Source organism: Stenella coeruleoalba (genome assembly GCF_951394435.1).
Source record: "Stenella coeruleoalba genome assembly, chromosome: 8".
Classification (NCBI taxonomy): Eukaryota; Metazoa; Chordata; class Mammalia; order Artiodactyla; family Delphinidae; genus Stenella; species Stenella coeruleoalba.
Genome location: NC_137154.1, coordinates 6,851,357 through 6,876,072, shown reverse-complemented (window position 1 = coordinate 6,876,072; position 24,716 = coordinate 6,851,357). Strand labels below are relative to the sequence as shown.

General features: G+C 60.3%; 2 protein-coding genes across 5 annotated transcripts; one reads left to right on the top strand and one right to left on the bottom strand.

Moving 5' to 3' along the window:
* The first annotated feature begins 1,915 nt into the window (after nt 1-1,915).
* Nucleotides 1,916-11,297, top strand: SIPA1 (signal-induced proliferation-associated 1). 2 transcript variants are annotated; one of them, XM_079928374.1, is made up of 15 exons: nt 1,916-2,909; nt 3,556-3,683; nt 3,769-3,945; nt 6,067-6,241; nt 6,967-7,070; nt 7,309-7,466; nt 7,552-8,161; nt 8,475-8,702; nt 9,687-9,871; nt 9,990-10,101; nt 10,197-10,305; nt 10,397-10,498; nt 10,586-10,640; nt 10,851-10,929; nt 11,020-11,297. In XM_079928374.1, exons 1-15 carry the CDS (start codon nt 2,036-2,038, stop codon nt 11,164-11,166), a joined length of 3,243 nt encoding a protein of 1,080 aa, XP_079784500.1. In that variant the 5' UTR covers nt 1,916-2,035; the 3' UTR covers nt 11,167-11,297. The 2 variants fall into 2 exon arrangements, with proteins under 2 accessions (XP_079784500.1, XP_079784501.1); XM_079928375.1 differs by having other exon boundaries at nt 2,189-2,909; nt 8,475-8,749; nt 9,653-9,871.
* Nucleotides 11,298-15,291: 3,994 nt separating this feature from the next.
* RELA (RELA proto-oncogene, NF-kB subunit) lies at nt 15,292-24,548 on the bottom strand. Of its 3 annotated transcripts, none has more exons than XM_079929515.1 (11): nt 24,281-24,548; nt 23,289-23,315; nt 23,035-23,186; nt 22,755-22,903; nt 21,779-21,870; nt 21,293-21,424; nt 20,327-20,431; nt 19,894-20,106; nt 16,958-17,038; nt 16,797-16,871; nt 15,292-16,018 (listed from the first exon to the last, which is right to left on the bottom strand). In XM_079929515.1, exons 3-11 carry the CDS (start codon nt 23,125-23,127, stop codon nt 15,396-15,398), a joined length of 1,563 nt encoding a protein of 520 aa, XP_079785641.1. In that variant the 5' UTR covers nt 23,128-23,186; nt 23,289-23,315; nt 24,281-24,548; the 3' UTR covers nt 15,292-15,395. The 3 variants fall into 3 exon arrangements, with proteins under 3 accessions (XP_079785641.1, XP_079785640.1, XP_079785639.1); XM_079929514.1 differs by lacking the exon at nt 24,281-24,548 and adding an exon at nt 23,770-23,856; XM_079929513.1 differs by lacking the exon at nt 24,281-24,548 and adding an exon at nt 23,898-24,245 and having other exon boundaries at nt 15,293-16,018.
* Between the last annotated feature and the right edge of the window lie 168 nt (nt 24,549-24,716).

Below are 24,716 nucleotides of genomic sequence, written 5' to 3'. Positions count from 1 at the left end.
CCTACCTCCTTTGCGGGACGGCCTGGCCCGCCCGGTGTGCGGGTGAGCGGATGCGGTGCCTCCCGACTCCTCTCAGCGGCACTGGCGACTGCCCTTCTGCCTGTCGGCTGTGTGCTCCCCTTATTCTGGGTCTCCCCTTCTCCCTGGGCGGCCTCCAACCCAGCCTTTGCACACCGCCCCCTGGTCCCGGGCCTGGCCTGGGAGGAAACATCTGTCGCGCCCCCTGGCAGCAGAAACGGGGTCATGACCTCCAGATGTGCTGGGAAGTATCCAGCGCCTCCTCCTGGGGCAGCCAGGCCTTCCGGATCTGTGGGAGCGGGCCGGCCCCCTCCTCCCCAGTGACACAGGCCGTGAGGAATGTCCCGGCCTCAATGGACCTTGTGTGAAGCTGCCGGGTGGGGGGCAGAGCCCAAGAACATCCCCCAAGGCAGGCCAGAGCCCGGCACTGGGCCAGAGCAAGAGGCAGCCCATGGGCTGTGCACGCACAGATACACAGAGCTCAACCCACACGGAGCAGGGGTCTGCGCAGACCCCTTCCCTCATGTCCCCTGTCACCCCCATCACACACACTTCACACACACCACAGCCAAGGCCCTGGAGCTTGGCACATGGAGCCAGGGCCTGCATCTGACACCACACACTTAACACAAGGCCAGCTTCGCTCGCTTCACCTTCCTTTCGGTCTTCCAGCAGTGTTGGGAGGGGACAGGGATAGTTAACCCCATTTTAGAGGTGAAAGAACAGAGACTCAGGGTCAGTGTCACGAACTTGTCCCAGGAGAAGCCAAGGGAGGAGGCACTCTGAGCCTTACTGGGTCCTGGAGCTTTAGCTGAGGGGTGCAGAGCCTCTGCTCCCATCCCCTCCTAGCCCAGCCCTACACAGTGTCCGGATGATGCACAAAGACTCACCAGCAGGTGCCTGCACCCCTAGTGGGTCACCCACATCCCTGTCCCAGCCACCCACTCCATCCTGGGTTCACCTGAGGGTGACTCCCCCTCACGTTCTCATACCACCCTTTGCACCTGCCCCTGGTCTCGACACATTTTTCACACTTAAGCTGGTCCCTGGGGCCTTGGGTGTCTCACTCTTACATCCTGTGAGACCTCGAGCCTTAGCCCAACCCCCCACCTGCCCCACACCTACTCACACAGTGTTAGGAGTGGGGAGGTACAGCACTGTTTAGGCCCTGGAGATTGGCAGGCCCAGGTTCAAATCCTAGCTGATATGGAATTGCTTCAGTCAAGAGCATCCCCTTATCTGGACCTCAGTTTGTTTGTCATATGGGGTTCAGATTCTCCTCTCAGCATCAGTGGGGCCAGGTAGGCAGAAGTCCCCATGGGTCCCAGTTCCAGCAAAGGGGCCTGGTCAGCATGACTCCCTCCCGTACCCCCAGGTATGGCTACAGAGGCCTGCAAGAGGGTGAGCCCAGGCCTGTCCTTCAGGTTAGGTTGACTTAGGTCCCATGACTGAGCTAATGCGATCCCAGCACCTTCCTCAGGATGTGGGGCCGGGCAGGGGACTGGGCCCAGAGTTGGGGCCACTTCCCGTGCTGAAGGAAGTGCTCTTGCTGTTCCTGCTGCCCCGCCAGTGCCCCCTGGGAACCCCTGTGTCCTTGAGGTACTGAGGCCGTGAGGGCCAGGGCATTGAGACCCAGCCTCTGGGTGCTCAGCTCCTCTGGGATCCTGGAGGAAGTGGGAGGAGCAGGGAGGAAGGTCTCTGGGGACAGGACGTCCTCCCTTTGTCAAGTGGACAGGACCCAGACACCAGTAGCCCCATGGGTTTTCCGTCGGAGCGGAGACAAATCATCTGTCCGGTTGGGCCAGGTCTTGGTGGGGACTCTCACTCTGGGCCCAGACCAAAGCCAAGGTGTGTGAGTGGGGACTGGGGAGCCCTGGCAGTCCCAGGGCCGCCCAGGCTCCAAGACCCTCAGGGCCAAGGCCCCGACAGCCCTGCCCAGCACTAAGCTGGAGGAGGGGGCTGGAAACTTCAGCCCCAGGCAGACGAGGAAGTGGCCAGGAAAGCGGAAGCGGCTTTGATGGTCGTGGAGGGGGCCGGAAGTCAACCCGCATGGTGGACCAGGCTGGGGGCCCGGGTTCCTGTTTTCTCCCCAGGCTCCTCTGAGCAGACCCCTCCTCCCTCAGGGCAGGAACCGGCCTGCCGGCTGGGCACCAACCACCGTGCCTGCCAATGCGGCCCGGCACCCGGAGAGCCAGGTCCCCAGGTCCGAGGCACGCCCATGTGGGCCGGCGGCGTGGGGAGTCCTCGGCGGGGCCCAGCCCCTGAGCCCACCGATGACCTCTTCGCCCGCAAGCTGCGCCAGCCGGCGCGGCCCCCGCTGACGCCACACACCTTCGAGCCCAGGCCAGCCCGCGGCCCGCTCCTGCGCAGCGGCAGCGATGCGGGCGAGGCCCGGCCCCCGACACCGGCCAGCCCTCGCGCCCGCGCCCACAGCCACGAGGAGACCGGCCGCCCCCCCGCGCCCCCCGCCCGCTTCTTCTCCGACCCGCTGGCGCTGCTGGGGCTGCCGGTCGAGGAGCCGGAGCCCGAGTTCCCGCCCGTGCCCGAGCCCCGCTGGTTCGCCCACTATGACGTGCAGAGCCTGCTCTTTGACTGGGCTCCGAGGCCCCGGGGGACGGGGGGCCACGCAGAGGCGGGCTCTGGGACCCCCGCCTCGTCTCAGGACCAGACTGCCCGCTCCGACCTGCTGCTTGAGGCGCCTGGCTTCGTGAGTGAGCTCGGGGGTGAGGGCGAGCTGGGACTGGGTGGACTGGTGTCTCCACCTGTGCCCCCCTCACTGCCCAACGCGGCCGTGTCCGTCCTGGAGGAACCACAGAACCGAACCTCGGCCTACAGCCTGGAGCATGCAGACCTGGGCGCTGGCTACTACCGCAAGTACTTCTACGGCAAAGGTGAGGGGAGGGCCGCTGGGGAGGGGCCAAGGTCCCTGTCACCTGTGGTGAGCTGTCCTTTCCCTGTCAAGTCCCTGGCCACGTGAAGGGTCAGGCTCTGTCTCTGGGCCGAGGCTGCCCAGCTTTACCCACCTCCCTAAGACCAAGCCCAGCCTCCACCCAGCCAGGCATGCTCCGCTGCCCCCATCTGGTTCATCCTTTTGCTCCTCCCGGCTGGGGAGAGATTTCCTATGGACATTTCTGTGAGGTGAAAACTGAACCCCTGCACCCGGGAACCTTGTTCTCATCAGTGCCCACAAGGGAGGGCCCCAGGCATCCTGGGGAAGAATATGGGCATGGTGGGCGAGGCCATGCAGGATCTAGGTTTTGGAGCAGGCAGGCATGGCCCCCCTGGGTCTGGGGCAAGATATATCATCGGTGAGGCTGCAGAAGGGGTGAGGCCTAGGGCCAAGGGTATAGGTGCCGACAGGAGTCAGGATCTGGGTTGGTAGAACGTGGGCAGGGCTGACGAGGGGACTGGACTTAATCTAGGATCTGAACTAGTGTTGTGGTGGGACCTGGAGCGGGGACTTTGGTGGACGTGGTCGAGCGAGGGTGGGACTGCTCAGGGGGGTGGATCTGGTCACCCACCGCCTGCTTCCCCCAGAACACCAGAACTTCTTCGGACTGGACGAGGTGCTGGGCCCGGTGGCAGTGAGCCTGCGGCGGGAGGAGAAGGAGAGCAGCGGAGGGGGCACTCTGCACAGCTACCGCATCATCGTGCGGACCACGCAGGTAGGCCGAGGTCATGGGAATTAGACCGTGGATTGCCTTCTGAACGGCCTGCACGTATCCTGAGCGCCCCTTATCCCCTCCTTAGCTCCGGACCCTCCGTGGCACCATCTCGGAGGACGCGCTGCCGCCAGGGCCCCCGAGAGGCCTGTCCCCAAGGAAGCTTCTAGAGCACGTGGCATCGCGGCTGAGCCCGACCTGCCTGCGCCTGGGCTCAGCTTCACCGAAGGTGCCCCGCACGCTGCTTACGCTGGACGAGCAAGTGGTAAGTGGGTGGGACAGCCCTGCCCTACAGCTAGACCTGGTCTGAACCCAGCCTGCCCAGCTCCTAGCCACCTAGCCTTGATCCTGATCCTGGGCTGGACGGGGACCCCAGGAGAGCTGCCTTTTCAAAAGGAGGGCATCAGAGGTCATCTGGAGACTTGCCTCTCAAAGTAAGGTCTGTAGACCAGCAACGTCCGTAGCTTGTTAGAAATGCAGATTCTCGGGCTCCACCCCAGACCTACTGAATCTCAGAGCCCACACTTTAAGAAGATCCCAAGGTAATTCCTATGTACATTTCAGCTGAGGAGCGCTGATCTGACTGCCACCCCCTCTTCCTGCAAGTCCCTCTCCTTCCCTGTCAGTTTTCCCTGCAACGCCCTGCTTGGTCTCCTGCCAGTCTGGGGTGCTCACTCCTTCCTGGGGCTGCCCATTCCACTGTGGGACCACTCAAGCCCGCTGAAGGTCCTTCCCTACCCTGTGCTGAAAGCTGCCTATGGGCCCCGATTCTCTTCCTCTGTCATTCAGTCTGTTAGTCATTCAACAAACATTTCCTCATACCTTGGTACCAGGCCCCAGACTGGATGTTGGAGACCTGTCTAGACCAGATGCTGTCCTTGAGTAGCTCACAGACAGGTGTGGGAGAGAGACTGCAGAGAATCATGGATAATGATGGAGCAGGATAACAGGGACAGGGCAATGTTGAGGGCTCTATGGGGCACCAAGGTAGCGCTGACAGCCCTTCCTTGGTTCAGCATCATGGAGGAAATGCAAGAGCCCAAACCAGGAAGAGCAGGCATTTTCTGGACAGAAGGAACAACTTGAGTGAAGCTTAGAGACTAAAAACTGTCACGTCAGGGTCCTGTGGGCAGTTCAGCATGACTGGAGTAGGACTTGGGGGGAAGGGGTGGGAAAGGCTGGCCTTTGGTCCTGAGGGCACCGTGGAGCTGTGGAAGATCTGAGAGGTTGAGCAGCCCTCTGGCTGCAGTGTGGGGGCTAGACTGGAGGCCAGGCTGAAGGCTGTCGCAGTGATCCCAGCCAGATGTGGTGGTGACGATGGCAGAGGTGAAGAGGAGGTGACAGTCCAGGGACAGTGGATAGCCTTCGTGGCCGACTGGAACGGTGGGGGTGTTGGGAGATTGCCCTGCTTCTCGGCCGCTGGGAGCGGTAGTTTATGGAGGCAGGGACCCTGGAGGACGAGTGGTGTGGGGGGGGGAGTCATAGTGAGGAGGTGAGGTGCCAGGGGCTGGAAGGACATCTGGGCAGCTGCAGCTCGGGAGAGGGGTCTGGGCTGGAGGCAGAGTTGGGGGTATCATTCCGTGGAGATGGCTGCTGTGGCCACTGAAGGTGAAGAGCGTGGGTGGGGAAGAGGCCCAGACATGAGAGGGTGAGGTCCCTGGGGTCTCAGGCAGAGTGAAGTTCCAGTTGTCCCAAGTGCCAACTAAGGTGAGAGGGTGCCAGGATGAGGCCGTGCCCGTGGCCATAAGAGGGGCTTGGGGTTTAGGAGCTGGGGTGGAAGTGGGGCTGTAGTGTGAGGACGGATGAAATGAAAGTGGGGACTGTGGGTGTAGACGCGCTTAACAGGAAGACGGGAGGCCAGAGCTGGAGGGGCCCTGGGCTTGTTTGCGTGGTGGCAGAGCGCCCTGAGCTGTGCACAGTTAACCCCAGATGCAAAGGAGCCACAGGAGCCGGGGGCAGAGAGTAAGCAGAGGTGGTGCAGGGCTCCAGGCCTCCAGAGGCTGGGCTCAGGGTGCCTGGCATTTGAGGGAGGGGAGGACAGGCTGGCCTTGAGATAAGGAGGATGACAATGTGGCCATTAATTGGGATCGAGCGCACTCTGTGCAGGGTCCTTTCCGTGAATCACGTCCTCTGTGGTCATATGACAACCAGCCCCCTCCCGGTTCCTTCTCACCTTGATCTCCTCTGCCCTCCTGAGCGCTGGGAGCAGGAGAGACAGAACCCACTTGATAAGCGAGGACACAGAAGTGGCTTAGAGAGGGCAGAGCTCAGGCCACACACGGAGGCAGTTCTGCCCCCAGGCCAGTGTCCCGGTCCATTCCCCAAGGCCCAGGGGTGCTGCTGGGCGACTGAGGCCTGTGCCTTCTGCCTGTGCCCTCCCCCGCAGCTGAGCTTCCAGCGCAAGGTGGGCATCCTGTACTGCCGGGCGGGCCAGGGCTCGGAGGAGGAGATGTACAACAACCAGGACGCAGGACCCTCCTTCATGCAGTTCCTCACCCTGCTGGGTGACGTGGTGCGGCTCAAAGGCTTTGAGAGCTACAGGGCCCAGCTGGACACCAAAAGTGAGGCCCAGGGGGCCCGGGGTGGGGGCAGACCCATGCTGAGGGGCAGGCTGCCTTGGTGAAAACCAGCTGCCTGCTCGCTTTTCTGTCCCATCTTGTCCTGGGTCTGGGGCCGGGGGTGGAGAGTTCTTTGGGTAGGCTGAGGACGTGGGTCTGGGGCTGCAAAGGCCAAGCCATGGCTGGGAGGAGGGGCTGGGACTATCCCCCAAGGCCCCGGTGCCCTACTGTCTGAGCGGGGTCAAGGGGGTTTGTAGGTACCACCCTCGCCATCAAACACACATATTCCACCAGCCCAGACTCTGCCTCCCTGGTTGGAAAGGTCCCAGGGTCCCTGGAAGGTGTTTTTATCCAGCACCTCCTGCCTGCCTTCCACTCTCTCAGCTGCTCCACACATGCTGGTGCCTGGGCCAACATCTGTCTTCTCCTGGGACATCCGCCCCCGACTCCCTGTTAGCAGGCCATCTCTCATTTCTGTCTTCATTCTATCTCAGCATCCCCCCATCCCAATCCCAGGCTGGAGGCTGGATTCTGTGGGGGGAGGGGAAGGGGAGCAGCCAAGGCTGAGGCCGTTGGAGCTCATGGCCTGGACCTTGGCTGGTGGCGGAAAGGGGTTGTCCACCTGCTGGCTGGGGGTACAGAGGCTCCAGACTGCAAGCAGGATGGCAGGTTCAAGCCATCCGGATTTCCCTTGCTCTCCCTCGGTGTCCCCAATTAACTGGCCACAGCGGATTCCACGGGCACGCACTCCCTCTACACCACGTACCAGGACCATGAGATCATGTTCCACGTGTCCACGATGCTGCCTTACACCCCCAATAACCAGCAGCAGGTGTGAGGGGGCCCTGGGGATGGGGGCTGGCTATGGGCTTCTGGGGACCATGGAGGGGTGCTTTGTGGGTGGCAGTGTTTGAATCTTGGTCTGAACTCTGCTGACCCCTAACTACGCTCCAGGCTAGTGTCCCTCCCCAAAGACAAACACCCCAGGCCTTCACCAGGGGCAGGTGGGGGGAGCCACTGGTGCCCAGGCTCTTAGGTCTCACTCACATCCCCCACCTTCTAACCCCCAGCTCCTGCGGAAGCGCCACATTGGCAACAACATTGTGACCATCGTGTTCCAGGAACCCGGCAGCAAGCCCTTCTGCCCCACCACCATACGCTCGCACTTCCAGCACGTATTCCTAGTCGTGCGGGCCCACGCGCCCTGCACTCCACACACCTCCTACAGGTGGGCGCCCGGAGTTCCAGTTCTGCCAAGGGTAGGTCTTCCTGGGCCCTCCCTTTGCCCCTGACTACCGCCTGCTTCCCCATAGGGTGGCTGTGAGCCGCACCCAGGACACCCCGGCCTTTGGGCCAGCTCTGCCCCCTGGCGGAGGTCCCTTTGCGGCCAACGCCGACTTCCGGGCCCTCCTGTTGGCCAAGGCGCTCAATGGCGAGCAGGCGGCGGGCCACGCACGCCAGTTCCACGCCATGGCCACGCGCACGCGCCAGCAGTATCTGCAGGACCTGGCCACCAACGAGGTGACCACCACGTCGCTGGACTCGGCTTCCCGTTTCGGCCTGCCTTCCCTGGGTGGGAGGCGGCGGGCGTCCCCCCGGGGCCCGGGCGCTGAGCTGCAGGCGGCAGGGGCGCTGGTGTGGGGCGTACGCGCGGCGCCCGGGGCGCGGGGCGCGACCGGAGCCGAGGAGGGCGGCCCTGACGGCGCAGAGGTGCCATGCCTGCTGGGCATCTCGGCCGAGGCGCTGGTGCTGGTGGCGCCGCGCGACGGCCGTGTAGTCTTCAACTGCGCCTGTCGCGACGTGCTGGCCTGGACCTTCTCCGAGCAGCAGCTCGACCTGTACCATGGCCGCGGGGAGGCGATCATGCTGCGGTTCGACGGGCCCCCCGGCCAAGCCGTTGGCGAGGTCGTGACGCGCCTGCAGGTGAGGCGCGGGAGTAAGGTTGGGGTGCAAGGTCCTTGCGCGCGCGCGCAGCGGGGAAGGAGCCTGCTTTGGAACCCCTCGTTCCCGCCGCCTCTCCTGCGAAAGGGGAAGTCGGGGTGGTGGGGCACACCGGGAGCCTCGCGGGGATGGAACTGGGGGTCCCCAGGCCCTCTTTTGCGGGGTGGGTGGCTAATACCCTCCTTGGGCGTGTGGAAGGGCCCATGTGACCTGGGACGGTCCCCGGGGCTGGCGCTGGGGCGGCCCCTCCTCCGTTAGCCCCCCTCACTCCCCGCCCCGCCCCGCTCCGCCCCAGCTGGTGAGCCGCGGCTGCGAGACCCGCGAGCTGGCGCTGCCCCGCGACGGCCAAGGCCGCCTGGGCTTCGAGGTGGACGCCGAGGGCTTCGTCACGCACGTGGAGCGCTTCACGTTCGCGGAGACGACGGGGCTGCGGCCCGGGGCGCGCCTGCTGCGCGTGTGCGGCCAGACGCTGCCCAGTCTCGGCCCCGAGGCCGCTGCCCAGCTGCTGCGCTCGGCGCCCAAGGTCTGCGTCACCGTCCTGACCCCCGACGAGAGCGGCCGGCCCCGCAGGTCAGGACGTTGGGACGCAGGGAGGTGGGAGGACCGGGCAGCTGGCCACCACCTAGCCCGTGCCTCCCGTGTGGCCATTAGCGACAGGAACCTCGCGGGGAGGCCTTTCCTTCTTGAGAGAATCCCGCGTCTCTTAATCTCTCTGAACTGCACTATCCTTATGGGTAGAATGAAGACTATTAAGCTCGCGTCTTCACCGCCCAAAAGATCCAAGAGCAGCCCCCGCTGTATTTCTCACAGACACCCAATACACACTATTGGTTACTTACTGCATTAAACCAGGGGTATGCGGACTCTTTATGTAAAGAGCCAAAGAGTAAATATTTCAGGTTTTCTGGGCTATCTGGTCTCTGCTGCAGCCACTCGGCTCCATCACGGGAGCACAAGAGCATCCAGAGGTGACATTTAAATGACGACTATGGCCTCATGCCATGAAAACGAGTTATGGACCCTGCAACGTGAATTTTATGTGACTTTCACATGTCATAAAATATTCTTTTTATTTCTTTCAACTGTTTAAGACTGTAAAAGCCAACCTTAGCTTTCAGTACAAAAACAGGCACATCTGCTAAGAAAGAAAAGACAAAGGCAGAGGCTGTACTTTTTGGCTCTCTATTTCCCACGTTATTTAAATCCTCACAGCAAACTAGGAGATCAGTACTATTATCCCCATTTCACAGATGGAGAAACTGACATTCAGCGTCATTTGCTTAGGATTCACAAGGGCAGCACTGCGATGTGAACTGAGGTCTGGACAAATGGCCAGTAGCCAGGCAAATATTTTTCAGTGTTGTCAGAGAGTTTGGAGAGCTCTCCTCCTCCTGGAAGCGAGCCTTGGGCACAGCTGGGAGTGGGGCTGGTGATGCTGGTGTTCCTGCCTGACCTACTCCTTCCTCCCCCCAGGAGCTTTTCGGAGCTGTACATGCTGTCTCTGCAGGAGCCCAGCCGGCGGGGGGCTCCCGAGCCAGTGCAGGATGAGGCCCCAGCAGTGGCCCTACTGGCCACCACGAAGCAGCTGCTGCAAGTGTGCCTGAACGATGGCAGTGGTCCTCCAGGGCCCGGGGACCTGGCCGAGGAGAGAACCGAGTTCCTGCACAGCCAGAACCCTCCATCACCCTGCAGGTACGCCCGCTCGGCCTTCCCTCTCCTCTAGCCCACGAGGCTGGACGGGAAGGCCTCTGCAAGCAGGGTCCACGGGTGGGGGCAGCTTGCAGTGCTGAGCCGTCCCTGCTCTCCCCAGCTCCCTGTCCGACGAGGCCCCAGTCCTGCCCAACACCACCCCGGACCTCCTCCTTGCCACCACAGCCAAGCCGGCAGCACCCAGTGCTGGCAGGGAGACACCCCCCACCCAGGTGAGCAGAAGCAACTCTCTGGAGCCCAACCAGCAGGGGTGGGCATCGTGGTGATGGTGGGCATCACTGCATCTATACCCACTTCTGCCCCCCAGGACGGGCCAGGCAGCCCCAGTGGCTGTGAGGACAGGGGTGACCCAGCCCCGGAACTGAGGGCCTCCTTCTTGCCACGAACCTTGTCTCTGAGGAACTCCATCAGCAAAAGTGAGTCTGGAGCAAGGTGGGGGTCTAGGAGCGGGGCAGGAGGAGGCCTGGCCTGCGCTTCCCTAGCTGAGCCCAGCTCCGGTGCCCACAGTCATGTCAGAGGCGGGCAGCGAGACCCTGGAAGATGAGTGGCAGTCCATCTCAGAGATCGCCTCCACCTGCAACACCATCCTGGAGTCGCTCTCCCGGGAGGGTGAGGCCACCAGGGCGCTGCGGGCGGAGCCAGGGTGGGGCTTTCTCCCTTTACCTCCCTGCCCAGACGGTCCCTCTGTCCCCACAGGGCCACCCATCCCAGAGAGCAGAGATGCCAAGGGAACTCCAAAATCTGACGCTGAGTAAGCCTCACATCCGATCTACCCCTTCACCCCATGCCCAGTGTTCGTGCCCACCCATTGGAGTGAAGCTCTGTCCCAGGGCTCTGCTGTAATGTACACCCCAGTCAGAAGACAGGGGGTGGACTCCTCTCAGGCGGGTGGGTCTGGGAACCAGCCCATGGTGCCGCACCCTGCCCTGGTCTCACTGAGTTCTGAATCCCATGTTCTCAGGCCAGAACCCGGGAGCCTGTCTGAGAAGGTCTCTCACCTGGAGTCCATGCTCAGGAAGCTGCAGGATGACCTGCAGAAGGTGACACGGTGGCTGCGGGTCATGGGGAGTCACAGGGCTGCCCACGCTGGCTGGCCACGCTGACTCCCGCCTCGCTCCACCTCCCCCCAGGAGAAGGCAGACAGGGCGGCCCTGGAGGAGGAGGTGCGGAGCCTGCGACACAACAACCGGCGGCTGCAGGCCGAGTCCGAGAGCGCGGCCACCCGCCTGCTCCTGGCCTCCAAGCAGCTGGGCTCCCCCACCAGCGACCTGGCCTGAAGCTGTCGGGTCCAGCCTCAGCCTGGCTGCGGACCTGCTGGAACTGCCCGGTCGCTCGCTCGGGGCACCTGGGCCATACCAGGCCCTGGGCCCTCCTCAGGGACTATCCCTGCGCGAGGCGCATCTTAGCACTGCCCCCGCTCCCCGGCCCATTATTTGGTGGCATTTTGGTGGCGAAGTTGCCCCTCTACCCCATCCCCGTTTGTAAATATTCTGTGGAGAAAAGGGGACTTCAGGGAATAAAGAAGCCACCGTTATTTGTGTCCACACAGGTGTTCATGACGTGATGGGGGAAGGGGCTTTGCCCCCTCAGGCCCCGGCCAAGCTCCCGGGACAGTGGCTCAGAGTTGGGCTGGCACAAACTGAGGGCTTCTCTGAGGCTAGGCCACCCTTGGCTTCTGTCCCACAAACATTGGTTTGGTCTGTTGGGAAGCAGGTGGCCACACCCTGTACCTATTCTGCTTAATCGTTGGAGCCAGGCCCCTGCCCTAGAACCAGACCTGCGGGGCTGAGATCAGAGGCAGAGCCCCTCTGGGCGGGAGAGGAAAGGCGCTTAGGGGCCAAGGGGCACCTGCCCATGCCCTCTTTAAAGGCCCTGTCCCCAGTACAGGCCCCGCTCTCCTCTCTGTAGACACTGAGCCCCCAAGCCTGGCACTCCCTCAGTCACCTGGCCAGATCTGGCAGGCCCCAATTCCAGAGGTAGTAGCTTCTCTGCCTTAGTTGCCTGAGAGATGTTTCCATGTCCCAGAGGAAATCAGCCCTTGACCCACTTCTCTCCTCACCAGCCCATGACCCCTTGTTCCTCAGCAGGCTGGGCCCTTTCCTGTGAGTGGCATCAGCAGGTCCAAACTTGAATCGTGTCTAAACTGTTTTCTGGATCTGAGGCCCAGACAGGGCACTGACTTGCGCAGCATCACATGCCTAGTTCAGCCCTGCTGAGACTCAGGCCCTGGGGTCCATAAACTCAGGCTTTGGCAGGATGAGCTTGGCTCTGAGAAACAGCTTCAGGGGCTCAAGCTTCATGGAGGAGGTAATGTGAGGGCTGAGGGTTCTTTTGTTTTTTATTTGTCTGCCCTGGGTCTCAGTTGAGGCACGCGGGATCTTCATTGTGGTGTGTGGGATCTTTAGTTGCGGCATGCAGGATCTCGTTCCCTGACCAGGGATCGAACCCGGGCCCCCTGCATTGGGAACATGGAGTTTTAAACCACTGGACCACCAGTGAAGTCCTGGGGCTGAGTTTTAAAGGTTCAATGTGGGGACATTCGATCCCTGGTCAGGGAACTAAGATCCCATGTGCCGCAAGGTGTGGCCAAAATGTAAAAATAAAATCAAGGCTCAGTGTCCTGTTCACCAGGCAGAGAAGGCAAAGGGATCCTGGGTAGAACCAGTCTGGGGGGCCTGTTGGACTGGAGTCAGCCTACGTAGGGACCCAGGGTCAAGGAGGCTGGAGCTGAATCAGAAAGGGCTGTGAATGGGTGCACTAGAGCTCCTGGACTAGCAGTTCCCAGCACTGTGTCCCAGCTTTCACCTGGTGGACTGTAGTGAGGAGCCCTCACAGTGCAGGGTGGAAGGCTCTGGTGTGATAGATGTTCAAAGGGAGGGTGATGTGATTTGGGTGTCAGAGCCCTTCGGCTACAGGGAAGGCAAGGCCAGGGAGGAGGCTGTAGTAGCAGCCCCAGTGGAAGAGGTGGTGGCTGAAACTAGGTGACAGCAGTGGAGATGAGAGGAACTGGGCACATTTGCCAGGACCCAGTGAGGAGGTGGACTCGAGTTGCTAGGGGAGAAGATGCAGAATCCACGGTGGTGGCCAGGTTTCTGGCTGGAGCCCCTGAAGGATGGTAAGGCCAAGGCTGAGACGGGGAGGGGGAAGGGCAGCCTGGGGCTGGCTGGGGTTCTTTGGAACACGGAGAGTTTGAGAGGCCTGAGGGATGTCAGTGTGAGATGTCCAGTGTGCTGGCGCACTGGAGAGAGAAGTCTGGGCTGGAGACAAGGATTTGGGACTGGTGAGCCATGAGCATGATGAGGTCACTCAGGGAGTGTGGGAAGGACCGTGAGAGGGCTTCTGGGGGTCACGGGATGTCACTTCAGGACACTGGGAAAGCCAAGAGCGAGGCACAGCCTGGGCTGGAGGACCTGGGCTCGCTCATTCCCCTCTGGGTCTCAGGTTGGCCACACTGCGGGCAGCTCTGCCATCAGTTTCCTCTGGTTAGCCTTCTCACCCTGCCAGGTCCCTCCTGGCGCTCGCCCTCGCCCCATTTACAGCGCCGTTGCTCCATCAAGCCCCACCTCCCCAAGCACCGCCCCGCCCCCCGCCCCCCCCCCCCCCCCCCCCCGGCAGGTTCGCCGGGGTCCTGACCTGGCCACCATGCTCGGGTTCCGCCCCTCGCGCGTAAGTACAGCTTGGCCTGGTCCCAGAGTGGTCCACCTGCTTCAGACCCTGCCCCCTGAACAAGAGCCTGGAGCAAAGCACGATTCGCTCGATGCTTTCCGGTTCGCCAACATTCCGCCGCCAGCTGGCATCTTTCCTCGTAGACACCGTCCATCGGAGTCTGCCCCCTGGGCCTACTGTGTTCCCAGGGGACTCGGTAGATTCGCAGCACGTCCCACTGAAACCCGGTTGCTCCTGCCTTCACCCTCCCGCAAAACCCTGCGACGCCACCGGCCTCAAGATGGGTTTTCCTAAAGCGCATTACCTGGCGTCTCTATTGTAGACTGCTATCCTTGCGCATGCGCACTAGCGACGGCAGGCCCTAGCGGTCCACGGCCTCTGGCGACCCTGCTTTACTGCGCGTGCGTCGGCCCAAGCCGGAAGTACGTCCAGTTCTAGTCCCTCTAGAAGTCGATTTGTTTTTGTTCAGGACTCCTGGGCGCGCGCGGTGGTGGAACGGCGGCTTCGGATTTAAGATTTCCTCGGTGCTCCCAGGGCAAGGTGTCAAAGCATAGACCTTTACCTGGCACCTCCCCGTCCCCAACACATGCAAACACTCCCTCATCCACTTAAGGGATGAAATCCAAACCTCTTAGCCCCGCGTTCTTTATCTTTCACAGAATGACCCCATCGAAACTTTCAACGTCGTCTCTCTTACCCCGCTCACCTACAAACGCTGGCTAGTCCCTCTGCGAAATCCACCCTCCTCTGTTGATGTAAGACCTGAAGCTAGCGTGGCCTCTGTGAAACCCTTCCTGAAAATGCTCCATCCCCACAGCTGCTGGGCCCTACCGGGCTCTCACTAGGCTGGGACCTCCACCCACTCCCACCCCCTGGCTGACTGCTCTCATCCACCGGCTGGTATCCAGGGGTTTCCACAGGCATCCTCGGACTGCAGGCTCCCGGATGGCAACGTATTCATCCAACTCTGTATCACCAACGTCCAGCCTGAAATGACCAGCAAAGAGTGTGCTGTTTGCTGAAAGAAGGCAAATCTCTGGCCAGCTTGGCAATGAATTTATTAGTTCAGAGTAGAAAAAGCAATAGTCTATAAACGCTTTGATTCTTCACTAAAAACTGAGCCTTTTGACTGGAGAGCAGTCAGCCTGCTCTCCCCCTGACCCTCCAAACAACTCGCCCTACTACTAAGGCACTTGAGAAAAGGGGGAACAGAGCAGTCTCAGAGAGAACCTCCCTGGATCCTGGAGAAGGCCAGTGCTATCCCACCAGTTCCCTTCAACCACAGCCCAGCAAGGAAAGAGCTGGCAGAGCCCTCTGCAGGGTAGGAGGGCCAGCCCCTCAAATGCTGGTGGTTTGGCACAAAGAACGCCAGCACCACACAGGGGCTGGTAACAGGGGCATTATTTTGGCTCAAGGTGTAAGTGAACCCACGATTTGAGGCAGACACTTGGTAATAAGGCTTTGTGGCCTCAAAGGCCATAGCTCCAGCCTGTCCCTCTCTCTAGGAGAGTACTAGAAGCTGGAGGGTGGGGTTGAGGGACCCCAAAATTCCCTATAGAGACTGGAGCTGAATATCAGGATAAGGGAAGGAAGAGTTTGAGTTTTCCCAGCTCTCCCCTTTCCAGAGAAGTTAATGCTTCTGCTTAAGCACCTCCAAAAAGAGAGAGACAGCTACTGCCAATAGAAGAATAAAATGCACCCCCCTCCCCAGAAAGACATCACCCAAAGAAGTAGGGGGCAGCTGGAGAACACCCCCCCCCCCCCCCAGAATCCGTAAGTGCTTGCTTTGGGAGGGCTTGCAACCCAGTGCTCTGGGCAGGGCAGGGCAGGTCCCTGCCCTTTAGGAGCTGATCTGACTCAGAAGGGCTGAGAAGTCCATGTCCGCAATGGAGGAGAAGTCTTCATCCCCTGAGAGGAGGCCGTTGGTGAGGCCAGAGGCTCCCAGGGGAGTGGGAGCTGGGTCAGGGGGCCTCTGGGACCCTGTCACCAGACGAGTTATAGCCTCAGGGTACTCCATCAGCATGGGCTCAGCTGTATGGGGCGCCATGGGTACACCCTGGTTCAGCAGCTGCTGAAACTCAGAGTTGTCGACGGATGCCAGGTCTGTGAACACGGCTGGATCTGTGCTATTGCCGAGCAGGGCCCCCAGGTCTTCATCAGCGTCAAACTGCAGCTGCAGCAGAGCCTCTGTCAGTGTCCCTTCCCCAGCCGGGTTAGTCTTGGGGGCAGGTGGGGTCACAGCCTGAGCAAGGCCTGGGGCTAGGACGGGGCCAGGGGCTGGGGCCTGGGCCAGGGCTGATGCCATGGCTGGGGCAGGGGCTGGGGCCTGGGCCAGGACTAGGGCAGGGGCCGGTGCCAAGGCCGAGGTCTGGCTTGGGATCTGCCCAGAAGGAAAGACCATGGGGGAGAACTCCTCAAAGTTGATGGTGCTGAGAGATGGTGTAAAGGGATAGGGCTGGGGAGCTGGAAAGAGAAACAGAGAGGCAGGGGTCACAGAAAGCCTCAGAGGCCCACCCCAGCCTCTGGACCCCAGCTGCTGTCAAGACTGCTTAGGTCAGTCCTTCTCTGTGCGGTCACGGCCAGCACCCTAGCACCCTCCTCTTAATGCAATCTGCCCTCGCCTGTAAGGTCCAGCTCTAGCCGCAGCTCCTTGGAGGTTCCCTGTCTACCCTAGCCCACAAAACTCTCACAGCCTTTCAGAGGAAGGGACGCTGTCAGAGCTGGCGCAACCTCATCATACAGCTGAAAGACCAAGCCCTAAGTGGGCCTGGGCCCCAGCAACACCCAGTAAGCAGGGGGTCGTCGTTCTTCTTTGAGCCACGTTTTGCTACTTCAGAGGTGTTTTTCTTGTTGCCCCACTTCAGTGGAGAGCTGGGGGCAGAGACTGTGCATTTTTGAAACTTCTGTATCTCAAGGTCTCCAAGGTCTCCAACGTGGGGTTTAACTGGCATAGGGGTTCTCATCCCCAAGAGGTTGCTGGTTCCAGGGCCACACCTCCAGAGCCTCTGATTCCACAGGTCTGTTAGGGGCCCAGGAATCTGCATCTTCACCGCTTCCCTGATGGCTGTGACACAGGCAACTAGGCCTCAGGCCCTGAGAAACAGGAGCCCAACAGAGAGCAGCCTTCAGACGTCTGCTGCTGAGACTGACTGCTCATCTCCCTCCCAGAATGGGTCTAAACCACGCACTGAACAGATTTGAGCCTATAGTTCTGGTGGGGCAACCTTAAGGAAATCCTTACGTGGCTTGGGGACGGAAGTTGAGCTGCGGGAAGGCACAGCGATGCGCCGGGTCGGAGGCCGGTGGTCGGTGGGTCCTGTGAGGCGAAGTCTGGGTCAGTTCATGGCGCCCAAGGTCCCCCTTCCCCCGCCTTCTCTCTAATTCTCCCACTGCCCCTCTTACCATTGAAAGGGCTCTTTTTCATGATGCTCTTAAAGGTCTCATACGTTCTTTTGCGTTTCTCCTCAATCCGGTGACGATCATCTGGGAAAGTAGTGGAGAAAAGCGGGTCTTACTCTCCCCAGTTGGACCCCCAAAGCTCTCAAAGGACCCTTGGGAGGTAGGTGACGGGACAAACTTCCCGAAGACCCTTTCTCCAAACCTTCTCAGCCAATGAGAAGAGCTGTGTCACTCTGTGACACTCAACAATTGTAAGAATGGGGACTTCCCTGGCGGCGCAGTGGTTAAGAACCCGCCTGCCAATGCAGGGGACACGGGTTTGATCCCAGGTCCGGGAAGATCCCACGTGCTGCGGAGCAACTAAGTGTGTGCCCCACAACTACTGAGCCTGTGCTCTAGAGCCTGTGAGCCACAACTACTGAACCCATGTGCCACAACTACTGAAGCCAGCGTGCTGCCTAGAGCCTGTGCTCCGCAACAAGAGAAGCCACCACAGTGAGAAGCCCGCGCACTGCAATGAAGAGTAGCCCCGGGCTTCCCTGGTGGCGCAGTGGTTGAGTCCGCCTGCTGATGCAGGGGACGCGGGTTCGTGCCCTGGTCCGGGAAGATCCCACATGCCACGGAGCGGCTGGGCCCATGAGCCATGGCCACTGAGGCTGCGCGTCTGGAGCCTGTGCTCCGCAACGGGAGAGATCACAACAGTGAGAGAGGCCTGCGTACCGCAAAAAAAAAAGAGTAGCCCCTGCTCGCTGCAACTAGAGAAAGCCCGCACGCAGCAACGAAGACCCAATGCCGCCAAAACAAAACAAAACAATTTTAAGAATGCCATGGCTTTGTGAGAAGACCGCTGTTAGCTCAATCTGCCCTCTGAAGGCCACACAGGTACTCCCAAGTCAGGGGCACAGCTGACATCCCTGTTCCCCTCCAGCCTTGATCAGGCCTGGCACTGTGCCCTCTGCTCTCTGGGGCAGCCCAGGCATGACAGACCAGCTTAAGACTTCAACAGACTCTTAATCTTCTCTCTGATGGTTTCAGAGTTCAGTCTGAAGCTTTCAGAACTTTCTAACTACTGCTGCACTTGGATAACCCCAGAGGAATCAACGCCAACAGTCCAAAGCCAACCTCACCATCTCACCTCAGACACCTGGTTCTGGTTCTTTCTCCTTCTGTGTTCCCTCCCTACCTCTCTGCCCTGTCCCCAAACCTTGGACACATCCTCAGCATCTTCCTTTCTCACTCCCTACCATTCAGCCCCTAGACACATATTTACCAAGCACCTACTGCGTGTCAGCCTCCGTTTGAGCCACTGGGATATGGCCCTGAGTAAGCAGACAAGGTTCCTGCTCCCAAAGTTGGCATCCTGATGACAAAGGGGCGAAGACACAACCACATACAAGTGATAGGAGCTCTGAGGGAGGCACAGGGTGATGTAACACCACCAGAAGATCAAGGAATCTAGTTTAAAGGTGTCCAGGGAAGCACTGGTGTGAGCCCATCGCGTGAAGATCTGGGGGCCGAGCATTCCAAGCAGACGCAACAGCTAGAACACTGGTCCCGAGGGGGACTGGGCTTGCTGTGTGTTGTACGCAAAGGGCCCGTGGGGCTGAGTCCCCGAGGAGGCCAGCAGTAGGTGAGACCGGCTCGCTTTGCACTCCCTCTGCAAGGTTCACATGGCGCCTCCTCTCCCAGGATGACCAAAACATCTTCCAAAATGGCCTCCCCACCCCGAGTCTCCCGTCTCAGATCCTCTGCACGCTGCTGCCAAAGCGAGCTTCCAGATCTGCTCGTGTCACTTCTCTGCTCAGAAACCTTTGGTGGCTCCCCACTGCCTTAGGATGCAACCGTGGATGAATGCCTAGAGTCCAACCTTCAAGGCCCTTCTGGGGCTTCCCTGGCAATCCAGTGGTTAAGACTCTGCACCTCCACTGCAGGGGGCAAGGGTTTGATCCCTGGTCGGGAACTAAGATCCCACATGCCACGTGGCACAGCCAAAAACAAAACAAAACAAACAAAGAAAACCAGCCCTCCTGCCGGGGCCTGCTCACCGCCCACATCAGCTCCCCCCTCGAAGCTGTCCCCAGATGTGCTGTGCCGGGCACCCTCCTACACCCGTGCCCTTCCAGATGCTGCGCCACCTGCCTAGAAAATGCACTTCTGGGTCTTTCTCCAACTCAAATGGCAACTCCTCCAGGCAGCCGGCTCCAGCTCCCACGGTATTTTGCACACACCTCCATTTCGCACGTTACTCTGTAACTTAAGGCTCTGTTTTGCATGCGTGTCCTCCTCATGTGCCTGAGTTTCCAAAGAGCAGGGCACATGTCTCATTCATTTTTGTATTCAGATTACCTGGCACAGGCCCTGGCACCAAGTGGACATTCAGTGATTATGTGTGGAATGAACTGATGGCCGTTTTGGGGGTTGTTTTCTAGACTCTATTAGACAGTTCCCAGGGCAGGAAACACTCTCAGGCTGGATGATGGACTTTGAATAAAGGATCACTCCAGCTATTCCTATTTGATCAGATACCCGAAAGCCTTGACCAAACCATGGCTGTGTGGTAGTGATAAGAGAGATCCGGTGTGGCAACAGGACCCTGGAGCCAGATGGCTTGGGTTCAAATGAGGTCTGCGTCTGCCGACTCACTGAGTATGTGACCTCAGGCAGGTTAGATGCTCACTCCCACCTCAAAAGGTTCATTAGAGAATAAAATCAGGTAATTCGCTGATATGCCTGGAATAGGGCCATGCCCGTAATAAGAGCTCCGTAAGTCTTGGGTATCGTTACTATTAAATGAGGCAAGAAAGATAATCTGATTACTGTGTAAATCCCCGCCCGACTCCAGCTTCTGACCCTCACCTACAGCTGCCACATCCAGGCCTGGCCTCACTCCCATTGGCTGGAGCCCAACAGCCCTGCTGCTACCCTCCCCAGCTGGGTACCTGTGTCTGGCAAGTACTGGAATTCCATGGGTTCGCTGAGCTCCCGATCGGAAGGCCGCCGCAGCTGCATGGAGACGCGCACGGGGGCCTGCAGGCTGGGGTCCGCATAGGGGGGCGTCCGGAACACAATGGCCACTTGCCGGTGCACATCAGCTTGTGAAAAGGAGCCTCGGGCCTCCCAGCCTGGTCCCGTGAAATACACCTCGATATCCTCTGCCAGAGATGGGGTGGCTTCGTGGGTCACCGCGCTCAGCTCACCCAGCCCGCCACCCCCTACAATTGCTGCTACTTATCTCTGGACATACATCGCCCTACTGTCCCCAAGGTGTTGGGGGAGTGTCTACACCAGTCCCCTGACACTCACCCCATGTCTGCTCAGCCCTGCCCTTCACCTCCTGATCCAAAGAGCACAGCCCTCCTCCCAGGTATGTACCTTTCTGCACCTTGTCACACAGCAGGAAGATCTCATCCCCCCCAAGGCAGCTCCCGGAGTTCCGATTCACTCGGCAGATCTTGAGCTCGGCAGTGTTGGGGGCGCCTGAGGGTGTGGGAATAAGGAAGGAAGCCCTGAACCACCGGAGGTCTCCTGGGCTGACCTGCAGGAAATGCAAGGCTCCTGCCCAGCCCAGAGCCTAGGCTGTCCAGAGCTTGCTGACTGTACCTCTGCAGCCAAGGTCCGACCATTCCCACTGGCTCCTCACCCCAACCAATTCAGCAACTGTTTATCTACTAGCACCTACTCTGTCCCCAGCTCTGTTCTAGGCCTGAAGAATACAACCACGCACAAAACCCAAACGTCTCTGCCCCCACGGAGCTCACAGTCCAATGTGAACCAAGGGGATCACAACTCCTCTTTCTCCACCTGACCCAAGCAATCTTCAAGGCCCATTCATACCCACCCTGGCAATGAACCCTTCCCTCCTGACCCCCCGGTTCATCCTGGTTTCTGGGCCTCGGGGCTCCAAAGGCCTTTTATTTTCACTCATCCTGCTGGCTACTTAATTAAAGACTGCAGTTGATCTACGTCGGCCCCATTCATCTGTGAACTTCCTGTGAGCTTTCATCATTGACTTATTACTCTCTAACATTATCTCATTTCTGGGAGTTCATTTCCTGGAGTCATTAGTACAGTTCTGGGCATACCACCCTCTTATCACGTATTGGAAATGCCTGTCTCCCATCTGACTCCCTGCCAGCCTGGAAGCTGCACCTCGAGGGCAGCTCTGGGTCTTCTTTGCCTCGTCTCTCCAGCCAGCACAGTTCTGGGCACAGAGGAGATGACGAATCCGCTGGATGACCGGACGAAGCCAGAGCAACTTCTGCAGGCCCCCGTGCCCGCCCCCACTTCCTCCTCACAGGTCCACCCCTCCTCCCTGCCTGCAGCTCCCTGGCCACTCACGGTTGTCAAAGATGGGATGAGAGAGGGCAGGCGACAGGCGTAGGGGCCTGCCTGCCGGGTCCCGCACCGTCACCTGGAAGCAGAGCCGGACAGCATTCAGGTCGTAGTCCCCACGCTGCTCTTCTACGGGAACTGCCAGAAAAAGAGATGGTCAGGCGAGCCTGGGCAGGGGATGGAGCGGGACGTGTGTGTGTGCAGGGGTGAGCTCTGGGTTGGGAGGGCTGTTTGAGGGCATGTGAAACGGTAGGAGCCCTAGAAGAGGAGGAAGAGAAGGTTCTAGACCCATCACTGACTCCACTTGTGACCCTGGATGCCACGTTCCCTATGTCCCCTCTCCGGGTCTCTTTCCCCAGTGGTAAACAGCAAGATTCCATCTGTACTGTGGGTCTTGGCCAGCGAGGGACAGATGAGGGGAAGGTGGCCTCGGGGCGACAGAGGCTGGAGGTGCTCCAGGCAGGTCCAGGCCTTTGCCGCCGCCGCCCTCACCTTGGAAGGGGTTGTTGTTGGTCTGGATGCGCTGACTGATGGCCTGCTCCAGGTCCCGCTTCTTTACACACTGGATCCCCAGGTTCTGGAAGCTGAGGCCCCCCCGGGCATCAGTCCCACTGTCTCCAGAAGAGCATGGGCCCTCCTGCCTTGCCCACTCTGCCCGTTCTCCCCCACCCACTCGCCAGGTGAGCACTTCGTGCTTAAGCCCCTTGAATGGTCCCCAACCATGCCACCGTGAAAGCCACTCCCTACTCTGGCTGACAAGGCCCTGTGCCCTGGCACCTGGCCCCTGTGGCAGTCCCTGCTGGCTCCCTACCCTCTGCCACAGGGGCTTCTTTCCCTTCTCCAAACACATGAAACTCATTCCCACTTCAAAGGCTTTTGCACCCATTCATTCTGCTGGGCGTGTTCCTTCGGTGCTTCTCTGCTTTCCCACATTTAGGTCTTACCTGCGAGAGGCCCTTCTGACCTCCCAATCCAAAGAAATGAGACCGGCTCCTTCGCCTCCCCCACCTCAGGCTCTTCTTCCAAACTATTACTGCTTTACTTCCATCACTGAAATGGTGACTCCCTAACAGTATCTTGTTTAGTTATTTGTATATTTATTTATGGCCTGCCTCTGTCAACTAGTATGTAAGCTTCAGGGGAGACCGGTGGTTCAGTGGTTTTCTTTCTCGCTATGAGAGATGTGACACTGAGCGACTCGCCTTTCCAGCCACAGGGGTTAGGGGTTCAGAGGTGAGCAGGGACCCATTCCTTTTCCATGGAGCTCACAAGGAGCTCCTCTCCGTTTGAGAGAGGAGACACAGACAATTTCAAGACAAAAGAATCTGCTTGCAGAGCTGGGGACAGAGCAAGGAGTGAGGAATTCTGTCCTCCCTCCAGAAAGGAGTAACACTGTAACAGCTACACAACTGCCCCGCCTCTCCGCCTTCCGCCTCACCACCACCCCTGCCACCCATGCCAAGCTCACCTGTGGATGCAGCGGTCCGGGCAGAGCTCAGCCTCATAGAAGCCATCCCGGCAGTCTTTCCCCACAAGCTCATGGGGGTGAGGCCGGTGAGGGGGGTCCTTGGTCACCAGGGAGATGCGGACTGTCCCTGGCCCCGTGTAACCATTGATCTGTCCAAAGTACAGAGAGAACCCTAGAGGCTCAGAAATTCCAGGCTCACCTCCCAGACACAGACTGTGTGGGCCTGAACGCAAGTCCCTCCCATACTGACTCAATGTCCCCCACCCGGCGCTGTGCTGACCTTGATGGTAGGGTGGGTCTTGGTGGTATCTGTGCTCCTCTCGCCTGGGATACTGCCTGCTGAGCGGCCCTCACACTTGTAGCGAAAGCGCATGCCCCGCTGCTTGGGCTGCTCGATGATCTCCACATAGGGGCCGGAGGCCTGGGCCGGCTCTGTGGGGGACATGCAGGCCAGCCCCCATCAGACGGCTGATCCCATTGCCCCTGGCCCTGGGGAGCTCGTCCCAACCCACTGAGAAAGGATGGCCCACTTACCCGCGGGGAAGATGAGGGGAAAGAGGTCTGAAAGGAGAGGGAGACAAGGGTCAGCACAAGCCCACATCCTGTCCTCACCAGGGAAGGCCTGCTTCCCCACAGCGAGGAGATGGAGCCAGGCCCCTTCCCAGGGACACGGAGTCGGGGCCTGACACCTGGAACCTGCAGGGAAACTAAGGGGCAGGGGTAAAGGAGCCAGAAGCACCTGCTTCCTGAGGGAAGCCGGGGATGGGGCCTCCCTCCACCAGGGAAAACTGAGTCAGGGTCTTTTCTATTTTCATAAGTTAAACCAAGGGAGGGCACCCTCACCCCCCAACCCGAGAGGAAACTGAGTCAGATACATTCCCCCCTAACGAGGAAACTAAGTCGGAACTGCCCCCCCGGACCCCGGGGGGAAACCGAGTCAACGCTCCCCCCACACCCCACACCCAGAGGGGAAACTGAGTCAGACCCCCGAACGCCCAACCCCGCCCCGCGCCACCATCCGGCCGGCCGCTCCCTGCGCAGCGCCCATCGGCGTAGGAAGGGTCGGAAGGCGACGCAGGGGCTCCCGCCGCGGTCCCGGCGGCCCCAGCGCCGCCACCCCGCGGGGTCAGAGGTCGCCCTCACCGTCCATGGCCGGGGTCCCGGGGGCGGGGCCGGGGTCGCAGCTGGGCCCGCGGCGCGCGCTACAGCAGAGCCATTCGCCAGAGGCGGAAATGCGCTGCGCGCGCCCGCCGCCGCGTCACTGCCGGGAATCCGACCGCGCTTGCGCGCTGGGTCGCCGCCGCCGCCGCCCCCGCCGCCCCTCGCGAGGGTAAGGGGCGAGTGAGCGCCACGCGGAGGACCGGGAGGCTGTGCGTGGCGACGCTGTTGTGGACCGGGAGCCAGTGCGCGCTGCGCGGGGCACCGAGAGGCTGCTCGCTTGGGGCCCGCTCCCGGGGCTGGCGGGGCGGCTCGGCTCGTCCCCGAGTTCGGGCCCCGCCTGGAGGGCGGGGCCGGCGATTACTCACAATGTTTTTAGGGGATTTCGGGGCCCCCTTCCTCCGATCCGAGGAGTTTGGTGATGTCACCCCGAGCCGGGTCTGGAGCAAAGCCAGGGCTGCCGGGCTTCGACCGCCCGCCTTGCGCAGGGACGGTCTCGGGCCTGCTTTGCCCTCAAAGGCCAGGTGGCTGAACTCCTCACGGTTTCCTAGTCGATAAAAGTGCTGCTCAGTGCTTCTCGGTGGTTGTTGCCGCAGAAGCACTTTTTAATTTCCCGTCCTCCCCAATCTGGCTGCAAGGAGGGGAAAGGGAAATGCCCGGACCTCTCCACCTGGCAGTGCTTGGATCGTGGGCTTCGCGGATCCTGCTGCACGCTAGGGTGGCCCGAGGCTCCGCGCCGCGTCCGCTCCCACAGGCGAGCCGGGCCCAGGCTCATCTGTTTAAGATCACCCACACTGCCGGCCC

What these genes read in the sequence shown, in the direction of transcription:
- SIPA1 (XM_079928374.1), top strand. Translation starts at nt 2,036, where the DNA reads ATGGTCGTGGAGGGGGCCGGAAGTCAACCCGCATGGTGGACCAGGCTG. An exon ending in TCATCGTGCGGACCACGCAG is followed by an intron (nt 3,684 to 3,768) that starts GTAGGCCGAGGT and finishes TCCCCTCCTTAG; the next exon opens with CTCCGGACCCTCCGTGGCAC. An exon ending in TTACGCTGGACGAGCAAGTG is followed by an intron (nt 3,946 to 6,066) that starts GTAAGTGGGTGG and finishes CCTCCCCCGCAG; the next exon opens with CTGAGCTTCCAGCGCAAGGT.
- RELA (XM_079929513.1), bottom strand. An exon ending in GTGTGACAAGGTGCAGAAAG is followed by an intron (nt 20,107 to 20,326) that starts GTACATACCTGG and finishes CATCTCTGGCAG; the next exon opens with AGGATATCGAGGTGTATTTC. An exon ending in GAAAAAGAGCCCTTTCAATG is followed by an intron (nt 16,872 to 16,957) that starts GTAAGAGGGGCA and finishes TTCGCCTCACAG; the next exon opens with GACCCACCGACCACCGGCCT.